The following is a 12,969-nucleotide window of genomic DNA, read 5'->3' as shown; positions in this document are numbered from 1 at the left end:
AGTCGTTAACAGAATATATTGTATATTCAAACTTTGAACCATAACATTTTTTAGTGCAAATCAGAGGCGGAGGAACAGACAACTTTCTAAAAGTTTGATCATTTGAGATGGAGTGACCCAGGTCTCGAAAATGAAGAATATGCACATATTTAACCACATCATTTTTAGAACTATAATTAGAGTATCACCTGCAAACTCTCATATTTTGTTCTATTTCAGATTTGCTTAAATCCAGTATGAAAACTGAATGAAATCTGGATTTTTTTTTTTTCATTTTTGTAACTAAGGCAGTATTCTTGCACGTCACTAACAGTATCAATGCTCTTTCACTCCAAGCTGTTTCCTATTATTCTCTCTTAGCAGCATAAAAATAGGCGATGTTCTCTGCAACTCTGTACAAAGCTTCCTGTTCTGCACAGTTTCAGTCTGGCTAAGCAATCTAATGACCTATGACACAGTTTATAACTTAAAAGGTGGCCTCTAATATACTGGCCTGTTATTAAATGCATAAAACAAAATACACTGCAAATAAGCACTAGAAAATATATTTTCCTATTAGTATTCTACATGTTTCCTTCTGAATAAAGTTATATTCAACTATACCTTTGAAAAAACATCAGTAGTTGTCTTTTACGGTTCAAAGTTGTGGTCACATATGAGACTTAGGAGGGTTTTTTTGTCTTCATATTTATTTAATTGTATATTGCCAAATCACAACAAGAGTTGCCTCATGGCATAACAATATTTAAAGACGGTATCCCAAAGTATTTCTACTGTAGAAAAGAAACATGAGAAGTTTCAGGCTTTTATCTTTAGTAGTCTTTAAGTTATTTATGTTTAAACACTGCCTCAGTTTCAATGTGCAAAACAAAAGGCCTGAAAATGGGTCGACTGACCATTTTCCAAAAAGATATATCTTAAAGTATTTCAGATATGAAGATATAAAGCAAATTTTATACTATAAAAATGTTATGCAAATTAGAGATGGCCAAGCAGAAAGCTTAGGCTGATTTGAGAGGCAATGACCCTCATGAGAAAATAAGCAAAGAAAAAATCTGGAGTTGATTCAAACAGGCGGCGAAAGGAAGGAAAAGATGGTGACATATTAACCTGCAGGGGATCCATCATTCATCATGACAACTTTCTTTGCTGTTCCTCAGTAAAAGCCAGACTTCACAAAGGGTTTACAGTTCTGGCTTCTGAAAAATAAAGGGAGCAAAATGTCTGTAAAGTCATGATTTACAGTGAAGATGTCAGAAGGAAACAAAGGGCAAAGTATTTGCAATGTCATTATGAGTATTCATTACATAATCACTTCTGACAGTGTTGAAGGTAAAAGAGAAGCAGCTAATTCACTGTTAACTATTGATCATAAAAACAATTATCTTTATGTGACTGATCTAGGAGGGCGCACCCTCTCACAGGGGTACTCTGTGATTTCTCTTTACTGCAAGCTGAAAATGGTGATTGAGGGGGTGATGATTAAGGCTTGTTTTGTTTTGCAGAGGAGCATGAACACCTCTGCATAGCAAAGTATTCTAGAGTCAAATTTGAGGACATCTGTTTGACAGCTAACATTTGGTCCAAAGTGCAACAGGACAATAATCCTAAGCACAGCAGCAAATCTACAACAGAATGGCTGTAAAATAAAAGACTCAAGGTGCTTCAAGGGCTGAGGTCCAGACACCAAACTGCCTGAAGTGCTGTACTCCTTCAGAGAGCTGTACATAAACAAATGCCCCAGTTAACGGAAACAAAGCTGGAGAGACGAGTGGGAGAAAATTCCTCTACATGTGAGACACTAATAAAGTCATCAGAAAACCATTGCTTTACATTACTGCTGCCAAAGTTGGTTCTGCAAGCTGCTGAATCATGGGGTGTGCTTCATTTTCACTAAAGTGCACAAAGTCCGTGTTGTGGGAACTTTATTTGTCATATGACTGTCTGTATGAGCAACATAGTTTAAACTTCCACGGCGGCTCCTTTGAAGAGAAGAAAAGAAACACGTCTTTACCAGCCTTCTGAGACAACGGTGGGCGTGTCGACTCAGTTTGACACGCCCACCGCGGAACTAGAGCGTAAAATATAAACTTTAGCTCCGTCCTTTACAGTCTGTTTCAAATCATTCGTTATTTCAAGCGCCAGCATGTCTGCTGAAAAGTGTCTCGCTAAAGGTAAGAAATAAAGTATTACTCTGTTAACTGAAGGCTGCTTATCGATGTGAAATGCAATAGTTTTCTCCCTCCGATTCGATCTGTGGTAAGGATTTAGCTTCGTTTTTTACAAAATCATGCTTTAGTCCTATGAAACCTCTTCGTGCCGATTTGAAAGCAGCGCCAAACGGTCCAGGTGATTATTGATTTATAAACGTTTATAAACGAAACTCTTTATGCCTGAACCAATTTGTCTGAACAAACAGCGACTCACTGTGGCGTCTCTGAAAACAAGCAGACGTCAGGAAAAAAAAAAAAAAATCCAGTTGAAGTACAAGCACAAATGTATAAATGTGCATAATCCACAGTCAGCTGCCCTGTAATCAAATAGAAATGCTAAATTCACTGTAAGTTTGAAAATAAAGGTCAGTTAATGCTGTTTCCAAAAAGCTTGGGATGTTGTGTAAAAATACTACGAAGACAAAATGCTGATGTGGAAGCACAACATAACCCAAACTGTCAGCTATAAAATTACTCTGAAAATTATACTACTGTACAAAATAGATTTTTTCTTTTTTTTTTTACTTTAGTAAGTTAAACAGGAGAAAAGTCTTTACGTAATCCCTCTTCAGGTTTCCCTACTGACCAGTCTTTTAATGGAAGAAACATTTTTGTATCCCTCAGGTAGCGCTGCCCCTGGCCCAGTCCCTGAAGACTACATCAGGGTTTACAGCATGAGGTTCTGCCCTTTTGCCCAAAGGACCAGACTGGTGCTCAAAGCCAAAGGAATCAAGTAAGACTACTCTTTATTCTAGTTTGCTGTAGAAATGAAAAATCATCACAGTCATTCAACCTGTGCTTAAACATGCACACATAACCTGCTTTTTTGTTTTCAGATACGAAACCATAAATGTCCACCTGAAAGAAAAACCCGATTGGTATCTTAAGAAGAATCCTCTTGGTCTTGTCCCAACGCTTGAGACACCTGCTGGTGAGGTGATATACGAGTCACCCATCACCTGTGAATACCTGGATGAAGTTTACCCTGAAAAGAAGCTGCTTCCCTCCTCTCCCTTTGCTAAGGCTCAACAAAAGATGATGCTGGAGCACTTTTCCAAAGTAGGTCACACAAAGACTTGCATATAAACCTTAACGTTTTGTTTTTTGTTAACCACCACCAAATAATAATATTAATGTCACTGTTTCCTACAGGTGATACCGTACTTCTACAAGATCCCAATGGATAAAAAGAAGGGAGAGGATGTCTCCGGACTGGAAGCTGAACTGAAAGAAAAGTTTGCAAAGTTAAACGAGGTAGGCCACACCTTTGAGGCCTCTGGTTCCTTTATCCATTAACCCAACATATGAGGTGATACACTGTGTGTGAATGAGTGTGTGCCTGTGAATCACAGTCATTGATCACAGGTTGTTTTTATTAAAACGAATAAGTTTATCTTTCCTGTCAGTGCCTGGTTATTCCAGTTAATTACAACTCTAATAAATGTAACATTCAATTTCTAGGACCTCGTTAACAAGAAGACCAAGTTCTTTGGTGGCGATTCTATAACAATGATCGACTACATGATGTGGCCGTGGTTTGAGAGGGTAGAAGCGTATCAGGTCAAACAGTAAGTAATAATCTTTACAGATATTTAGCCTATAGAAAATTGTAAACATTAAAAAAAAAAAAAAAAAAAAAAAGGTCAACTGTGGGGAGCCTAAGTATATTATTTACTAGAAATGTTACAAAAGTTAGAAATGAACAATCGAGAGAAGCATCCTTTTCTAAAACCGACATGTTTTACACTTTAGTTAGTGGAGTCTGTTCTTCCTGTGCCACTAGTTGCACTATTGTGGTCAACAGAGATAAATTTTACCTTAATCTTTTTACTCCAGCTTTTCCAAATGTTGCCGTTTTTGTTTTATGTAGAGATGGCACGATACCACTTTTTTTAATGTCCGATACTGATATCATAAATTTGGATATCTGCCGATACCGATATTAATCCGATATAGTGTGTTTTTTTAATCAATAAAAATGTTTTTTAATATCTTGCTGCTTTTTGTATAAGTTCATATTCAAGTTACAAAAAAAACAAACACTAAAGCTATTCTGTTATACCTGTATGCAAAAAATATACTGCACCCAAAATATTTCATAGTTCAGCAATACTGATCAATCTAATAAACTTAAACCTACTCCATCCTCCCTATTCTGGTATTTTAAAGAGTAAGCAACCTAACTAATAGGGTTGCAAATTCCCAGCAAAAAAAAAAAAAAATAGGGAACCACCCCCCACCTCATGATGCTTAATCGACGTAATCAACTTTAATTTGATGCAATGTGGGGAAAAATGCACAGAACTCAATTATTTTTCAAGAATAATTAAATAGATTCAGCATCTTTCTTCAACAGAATTGCAGACTGCACAGATGGTACCTTCCCAAAGGAAAAAGTACTATAGCTTACTAGGGTATATTAGACTTAATAGTTACTATATACAGTAATGGACTTCTATACATTTTTCATCAGATTAAAAATTTGGGTGTAAAATTCGGATAATTATTTATTAAAAGCTAGACATTTTAAATGAGAATAAGAAAGAAAAGTATGTCTTTGTGCCCCCTTTTCCCTGTTCATGCCCTATCGGCCCCCCTGGCTAAACTTTGCTAGATCCGCCCCTGCACGGTTACCAGCTACGTAGAAAAAGATCCTGGTGTAGAAAGTAATATTAAATAAATTCTAACAACAGCTTAAGCTTCAACGTGCTGCTGTTGTTCAGTATCGGACCGATACGTAATATCGGATCGGTCCATCTCTAGTTTTTTTGTTTTTTTTTAAAAGACAAAGGTGTAACTCTGCCAAATGGGCATTGCTTGCTGTGTTTTATTGCCACAGCAAGCACTGTGTCCATAGTTAGCAACACTGCTCATGTATTCCTCATGTCTCTTTGAAACCAAAAAGAGGTCATTCACCAGCTGTGCAACTAGTTTTAAAGCCTGAGCCGACTCAAAAATTTAAAAAGAAATGGAAATGTGTTGAGGATATTGTGCACTCTCAGTCAAATGTCCGATTTTGTGGCGAGTTCACTGATCCACTTCTGCACCTGGAAAAAATGCCTCTCGTTTGTCTCTTTAACGGAGTAACAAAGTGACTTTAGCGGAATATTTATTACCGTGTGCCGAAGCTAATGGATTTACTTTTCACTCAGTTGCTGAAACTATTACAAAAATTGAGTGTTCAAATTTACTTGTATTTAAATGGCTCTACCCTTTGTCTTATTAGGTTTTTGGATGGCACACCTGAGCTGAAGAAGTGGACAGAACTCATGTTGCAGGACTCGGCTGTCAAAGCCCTCATGTTCAGCCCAGACGCCCACAAGGCCTTCTTCAAGACCTTCCTTGATGGAAACCCAGACTTTGACTATGGCCTGTAGGAAGTTATTAGTTAGAGTACTGAACAAAACCTTCAGCCATCATTTAATGTTACTGCATTAGTGACTATGACTGATTTTTCAATAAAAAAAAATAAAAATACTGTCAATGAAATGACAGCAAATTTGATTTTTCTATTTGTGCTTTAAGACACATAAAAAAAATACATTGTTTCCCTTTTATGGTCTCATTTAATAACCTAGAGACACACACAGTAAAAATATAACAAGCAAAATTCAGAAAATAAGCTCTAGCAAGCAATAAAAGATACATAAAGAATAACAATCCTTAATAGCTGCCATCGGATCTGCAACAGTAACAATGATACATAAAACACAGTTATACAAAGCAGACAGTGCACTGTTTTGTTAAAGATTCCTGTGTGGCGCCGTATAATATGAGAGGTATTTATGTTAAGATCTCCTGCTAAAATGTAGCATCCAGGAGCCGAGGGATACCAGTGTCACAGTTAGTATATATTGCTGGCATCTCCACTAAGATGTTGAGGTTTTTCCCTCAGCGTCTGATAGCGGTAAGCTGTATTCTCAAGAAAATGTTAAAAAAAAGCAGCTGCAATAAAACCAAGTCTACATATCAGCCTTCTATTTGTGACTACTTTACTTTGGTTGATACAATCTGCAACCACTAGGTGGAGCAGTGATGCTGCTGTTTTTAATGGTACTGAGTCGTGTTGGCACGTGTTTCTTCACGACTGTGCTGTTTTTTGTTTTTATTTCAATCTAAACATTTATTACAATAAGATTGTAAATAATATTTCTGGGTTTCTCCACTAAATTTTCCAGTTCCTCCTTTAGCATCGGTGTTAGCAGTAGACCATATTTTATTTAAAAAGGTTTTGTAAGTAGCAGCTACGGCAAAACCACTACAAATTTAGTTACCAGCAAGAGCTGAATCAGCTGATGCGCGTGCACCTTTTGTTAGTAACATTACTTATAGTATCACTGAACGATATGTCTGATATATGTGTCTAAAATAGTTCAGTTGCTGAGTGCCTATAAACTTTCATCCAGGCTGTGATGTAAACCTCCGTTTGATAAGTACGGTGTATACTCCTGTATGAGCACAGGTGCATTTCTCAGCATCTCCTGAAAATGCCTGACTGTTGCTGCATAAAGCTCCCTCTGCAGCACCAGTGTCCTGAACAGGTTGATGGGCTCTGCTCTGCGAATCATCTCAGGAACCTGGACCTCTTCTGGCACTTTAGTGTTGCCAAACATGACATGGTTAAGTCTTTTCTCCTGCAGGCTCCTCTGCACAAAGCTGAGCAAGTCCTGGACCCTGTGCTGCATACTCTCAATGCTCCACGTGATGGTCTTTTTACTCAGCAACAAGTGCAACAGAGCAGTCTTTAAGTGATAGTTTGTAAGGGCACTTTTTCCAGTTAGCCCTGATTGCTTTTTGTGTAAGAAAGTAACAATCTGGAGGCAGTGTAAATGACAGGAATGTTTTGGTAGGCGTTTAGAAAAATGTTTCAGCAAATTCCTCTCGTAGACAGCAACAGATAGGGGCCAGTATGGGTCTGGGAAGCTATCAACATCCGATGGAAAGTGCGAGACAAAATAAGCATCTGTATCCTCAAGCTGGACCACCGGAATGATGTTCATTACGATGATTTTTCCTGACGGGAATCGGATCTTCAGCGCACCGGCAGCATCCAGGCTGCGAAAGGTAACATCAAAGTCATATTTGTGAGAGATGCGTCCCCACGCTTTGGTTACAGAGATCTGAAACCACTTCATGACTTGGTCTTTCGCCAAGCAGTTTGTGTCTCTGGAGCACAGCAGTTCATCAGGACTGAGACTGACTTTGGGTGTGTCATTTCTGCCATGCAGCAGACAAAGCATGTCCTCTCCGAGGTTAGCAGAGCCACAGAGACAGCCCCCACTATTCTCCCCAGGTGTGGTCACCTTTATCTTCCCACTGCCCTGCATATCAGGAGGTATGTCACTGGAGGAGCTGCACCACAGGTGGTACTGAAAGGAGTGCGGATCTGGAGGTGAGAAAGGCACGATGAGGTCACATGTGAGCGGTTTGCAAAACTTCCAGGACTCAAACATGCTTCCAATGCCAACAAAGTCCCCGACTTCCATGTCTGTGTCCCTGTTGCACACGCTCCTGAGTGACTCGAGCAAGTCATCTGCAAAACCCTCGACAAACTCCCTCACCCTCCAGTTTTCATGTGCTGAAGTGTAGGTGCATTTATCACAGAAGTTACTCAGGATGTCCTTATCCAGTACCATCATCCTGGGGTTGATGGAACCACTCTCTGAAAAAACCTCTTCCTCCTCAACTTGCCGGACTTCTCCATCAGCCAGATCCACCCTGCACATCTCGATGGTGAAGAATATTATGAAAGACACCGTGCTCCAGAAGTACCAACTATAACCTTCCTGCAAGCTGGTCTCTTCCTGCTTTGAGTCCATCTGTGAAAGCTCTTTCTCCAACTTGGCCTTCTCCATTTCCAGTCTTGCCTCATGCTCCCGCATTCGAGCGATCAGCTCCTCATCCTGATCCGGGAGTGTGGTGTTTTCATGCGGAAAGAGCGAGGGATGGTTTAATATGGCAGCAGCCACCACCACGCACAGCCGTGCAATGGCCCCCTGCATCTTCAGCTCGTTTCTAATGTGCACATTCAAGCAGATCCTGAAATAGAAACATAAATACAGTCAGAGCAGATACAAATGGTTTAGGGCAGCGGTCCCCAACCTCCGGGCCTCGGACCGATACCGATACCATTAATCGTTTGGTACCGGCCGCGAGAGTTGAGGCTCAGGTGTGAAATGTATGGCTTTCAGGGTTTTTATCGGTTTTCAGCGTTATTTTGTTATCGTTTTTATCGTTAACTCGGTTTTCCTGGGTCTTTTCACGTGTGTTATGAATAAATCTTCTTTTTTTTCGGTACCGGTACTAGTTTTATTTTGTTGTATTAAAGGCCGGTTCGTGAAAATACTGTCAGGCATAAACCGGTCCATGGCGCAAAAAAGGTTGGGGACCACTGGTTTAGGGCAGTGGTCCCCAACCCCCGGGCCACGGACTGATACCGGTCCATGAATCGTTTGGTACCAGGCCGCGAGAGTTGAGTCTCGAGTGTGAAATTTGTGGTTTTCAGGTTTTCATCGTCATTTTGTTATTGTTTTTATCATTAACCCGGTTTCACTGGGTCTTTTCCCGTGTATTACGAATAAATGTTCTTTTTTTGGTAGCTGTGCAGGTTTTATTTTGTTGTATTTATCCGTGACACCTTAAAGGCCGGACCGTGGCACAAAAAAGGTTGGGGACCACTGGTGTAGGGGTGATGTATAAAATCATGACATATTTGTATACAAAATCCAGTTATTTTTGATCAAGCTCTCCACCCACCAAGGGAAGCACAGACTGTACCTCTAAATATAGAAGAAGTGCGCTGAGTGACGCACTTGTCCAGTATCAGGCTTTGCAACACAGGAGGAAGGAAGACCGAGCCCATGAGAATAACTTTGCCCTCCTCCGATAAACATATTTAGTTACCACACATTGTGCCTGTTGACATTTATATCCTTTTATCGAAGATATAGCAAAACAATACTGCTTTCTTAAAAGAAAGAAAATCCAAGTTTGTACACTGTGCAATTCAGCATCAGTGTAAAACAATACAGAAAACAGTTTCCATTGACTTCATATCTACTTTCCTAGATTTCAACAAATAACCAACATGCAATATACAAGGAGAAAGAGGATATTACATAAATGTCTTTCTTAAGCTTCAAGTTTGCCCCTGTGTGATGCTTATACTCACTATTTAGTATTGTGTTACAGATGTTTAAAGGGTAGGAGATTAAGAAGCATCCGTGCTCGGCTGGCCGGACTGAAAAACGGAAACTGTCAACTCTGACATGAATAAAATCTTGTCATAAAAGGTGCCAAAAATGAGGTTTCCTCTAGCACACAAGTGAAACAAGAACAGGGAAGTATGCATCGTGATCTCACCGTAACATCATGAGATGATGAACTGTTCTCTGCAAGACTCAAGATTTTAAAAAGACAGCGGTAATGAAGTATGTGAGGCCAAAGAGCCGGGGGAAACTTCCCATGACTTATTCACTGGGAAGATTTCCAAGACTTGCATTAATGAGACCACCCAAACAAACACTGCGACAGCCAAGAGCCTCGAGACGTAGCTCTTCTCAATCATTTTGGAGTAGCGATTGCTACATAACAGAAACATAACTGGAGACTGACTCTTTTCAAGTATTTGCAACTGAGGGTTTACAGAAAGTCAGAGAAGAACAGACTGTCAGAGGTGGATCAAGTACCCATACTCTTCAATGAAACACCATCATGTGAAAATATCAAAGCAGTGTTAAGTGTGTTTTTTTAATCACACACTTAACACTTAGGAAGGGTAAAAGAAAGGTTTTAATTCCCTTTATTTCAGATTTCTAGTTCAAGTTCAAGTTGGTAAAAATAGCAAAGGGGCAGATTTCATAAACGATTAGATTTCACAAAATACCTGCACTTAATATATAATTGCACTGATGATCAGTGCAGCTTCATAAAAATATTTCTCTGCCACGCATGCATTTAAGAAGAAATTCTACAGACATAGCTGAAGTTAGGCACCTTTATTAGTCATCCTGGCAACAGGAAGCTTGTCCCAGTTTATGTTTATGCTTAATTTATTTAAAAGGTCATGAGCAGTTATTTCCATCATGTAAAATCATGTGAAAGACAAATTCTTCATAGGACTCTATGCACTCCTATAAAAACTAAGTACACCCTATGACTCAGTAGCTTGTAGAACCATCTTTAGCAGCACGTGATGTAATGACACTTGTGGGCATTTGTTTGTGCATAGCTCTCTAAAGTTCCCACCATGGTGTTTTGATCAGGTTAAGGTTTTCTTTTTCAGCAATTCTGTTACAGATTTGCTCCTGTACTTGGGATCATTGTCCTATTGCACCTCCAAGTTTGGCTCGAGCTTGAGCTGTCAGACCGATGGCCTCAAATTTAATTTTAATACTTTGGTATACAGACGAGTTCTGTGGCTGCCAAACAACCCAAATCATCACCACTTCACCACCGTGCTTGAAAGATTAGTATAAGGTTTTTGTGTTGATATGCTGTGTTTGGTTTTCTCACACTGTGGTGCTATACATTATATCCAAACAGCTCCACTTTGGTCTCATCTGTCCAAAGGATATTGTTCAAATGTAACTTTGCAAAGCCATACCGCCATATTCTTTTAAGAGAGACAAGGTTTTCTCCTGGAAACCCAGCTATAATTTTTCCGTTTTTATTTTAAACATTTAACATGCTAACTGAGGCCTCAATTTGCTGGGACGTCCACTGCTGGGCAGATTGTGACATTTTGTTAACACACTCCAGACCAGCAAACTGCCAAACCTGCGCTTTTATAGAGGTGGTGACACTTGACAGACTATCCACTAATAATGCCTATTTGAATAGCAGTACCTGGCTGCTACTTACCCTCCTAATTCCTGTGGAGGAGTAAGGGTGTAGTTTTTCAAAGGCATGACTTTATGCAAGGTTTAACCACGCAGGCTTCATTTTTTTTATCTGCAGTCTGTGGCAACTTAGAGGTTTTTATAAACAGCAGATGAAATGCCAAAGCATCTAAATATAGATACGAAACAGAAGCGTATAAATGATGAAGCAAAGACATAACCGTATATACATATGATTTGTTTTGTTTTTTGCAAATATTCTGATTTAGGAGCAACATGAAATATCCTGCGTTCAAACGAAACCTACTTTAAAATGATTCATACGCACAGGAATGAATGAAAGATGTTTCCACCACTGTTGCTGCACCACCCTACATCCAATTATCTCCTGGTGTTTTTGGGGGGAAAATACTAAACAGCGACTCTCCCACGCTGACGTAGCTGCGTGCTGACACAGTGACGTGGTTAATAGCCCTACGAGCGGTCACCTCCTCTGTTGTCTTAGCAACAAAATAGAGAGGGACTAAAAAAGGGAAACAGACTAAAAAAATATTATTCCACACTCATCACTCACTTCCCAGGCCGGTCGCTTACCACACGCTGCTCCGTTTCATCCTGCGTGGAGCTTCATAAAGCAACAAAGAGCAGCTTAAACGTGCCTCGCGTAATCTGGTAAAATAACTGCACGCTTAGCAGCCTGGAGCTCCTGTCGTCCCATCAAGTTTGGAGACGTGCGCGTAAAAGACGAATGCTATTGTAAAAAGTTAGCAGACCTACCCGTGTGGTGTTTCTGGGTGAGTTCATGGTGATAAAGTTCATCGTTCGGGTCATCCGGTGAGAGCAGCCTCATGCGAGTGGCGCGGGGACCGTTTCTCAGCTTCCTTCTGACATTTCCTCACTGCGCGCTCCACCCATGCATAGACAGAGGGACCGCCCTGCTTCCTCTCATCACCCAGAACAGCAGGGACTTTTATGAAATGTGAGGAGCATAAATTACGTGCAACAATTCTTAATGTCATCCAGAATTTTAAATACATCTTAAATAAATTTTATATTTATATAAAATATTGCAATTTAAATCAACTTCACAACATTTAATCGTAGCCATGTTACATTGCAAGATACTGCTATATTGTGAAATTCAGCTCTAGTGTAAAGGAATCTGATTATTTTTTCCTATTTAGTGATTCTTCTGCTTTTGCTACAAAGTGTTATACAGTTGCAAATACTAAGTCCGTTATATTTAGTCTTAAAATGTGAAAGCGTGTGTGTGCAGTCATTGAGCACACTAAAAAGATCTATATATTTATTTAATGGGCAATATAAAAAATAATAAATGAACTGCGCTTCATGTTCGTGGATAAAAATCTCAGTCTACCTTGGAAACGGCACAAAAATACACAGTAATAAGCCTATTAGTAGTAATCCTGTGGTACAGACGTGACCACCCCGAATCTGATAGGCAGTTGTTCACCGAAGCTGTGAAGTTCCAGTTCCAGTGAATGCAACAGCTTTTTCCAAATGCAAGTGAAAGCAGCATTGCATTACGTAACAGCAGCGAGTTCCTGGATTGGGCCACTAGTGGAAGTTGTGACGTGCCTCTGTGTAAATGTATACTTAGTAGCATCAAATGACATTTATAGTTACGATGTTTCTACATCGAGCTCATAATGGAAACAGACAAAAACTATTATCACACACAGGCGCACAAGATCAATTATTAAATTTTAAAGCAGATTTATACTGATTAGATACCAAAATTGTCTCTCTCAGTTCTGTTTTTTATTATTTAAGTTTTCTCCCAGTAAAACCATTATTCCTTACAATTAGCATAGATTAAAGCTGTATATGACCTTATTTTTCTTAAAGGAAAGTGCACCGAGCTTGTTGAAAGTTGTGGTCAGATGTCTACCTAC

The 12,969-nt window shown here is 39.5% G+C and overlaps 2 protein-coding genes across 2 annotated transcripts; one reads left to right on the top strand and one right to left on the bottom strand.

Moving 5' to 3' along the window:
• The first annotated feature begins 2,010 nt into the window (after window positions 1-2,010).
• Window positions 2,011-5,702, top strand: LOC309720841 (glutathione S-transferase omega-1-like). Its single transcript, XM_082558014.1, has 6 exons — window positions 2,011-2,174; window positions 2,838-2,946; window positions 3,050-3,272; window positions 3,366-3,467; window positions 3,675-3,781; window positions 5,440-5,702. The coding sequence occupies exons 1-6, from the start codon at window positions 2,147-2,149 to the stop codon at window positions 5,588-5,590; spliced, it is 720 nt and encodes a 239-aa protein (XP_082414140.1). The 5' UTR covers window positions 2,011-2,146; the 3' UTR covers window positions 5,591-5,702.
• A 44-nt stretch (window positions 5,703-5,746) lies between these two features.
• itprip (inositol 1,4,5-trisphosphate receptor interacting protein) lies at window positions 5,747-11,991 on the bottom strand. Its single transcript, XM_082558011.1, has 2 exons — window positions 11,831-11,991; window positions 5,747-8,252 (listed from the first exon to the last, which is right to left on the bottom strand). The coding sequence occupies exon 2, from the start codon at window positions 8,213-8,215 to the stop codon at window positions 6,602-6,604; it is 1,614 nt and encodes a 537-aa protein (XP_082414137.1). The 5' UTR covers window positions 8,216-8,252; window positions 11,831-11,991; the 3' UTR covers window positions 5,747-6,601.
• Between the last annotated feature and the right edge of the window lie 978 nt (window positions 11,992-12,969).

Source organism: Aulonocara stuartgranti (genome assembly GCF_965226115.1).
Source record: "Aulonocara stuartgranti genome assembly, chromosome: 13".
Lineage (NCBI taxonomy): Eukaryota > Metazoa > Chordata > Actinopteri > Cichliformes > Cichlidae > Aulonocara > Aulonocara stuartgranti.
Note: the sequence above shows the minus strand (reverse complement) of the source record. Positions and strands in the feature narration are given on the sequence as shown.

Bases quoted from the DNA above. Each gene is read 5' to 3' on its own strand.
- LOC309720841 (XM_082558014.1), top strand. From the start codon at position 2,147: ATGTCTGCTGAAAAGTGTCTCGCTAAAG. The intron at 2,175-2,837 runs GTAAGAAATAAA...TGTATCCCTCAG, and splicing joins TGAAAAGTGTCTCGCTAAAG to GTAGCGCTGCCCCTGGCCCA. The intron at 3,273-3,365 runs GTAGGTCACACA...TGTTTCCTACAG, and splicing joins TGCTGGAGCACTTTTCCAAA to GTGATACCGTACTTCTACAA.
- itprip (XM_082558011.1), bottom strand. From the start codon at position 8,215: ATGCAGGGGGCCATTGCACGGCTGTGCGTGGTGGTGGCTGCTGCCATA.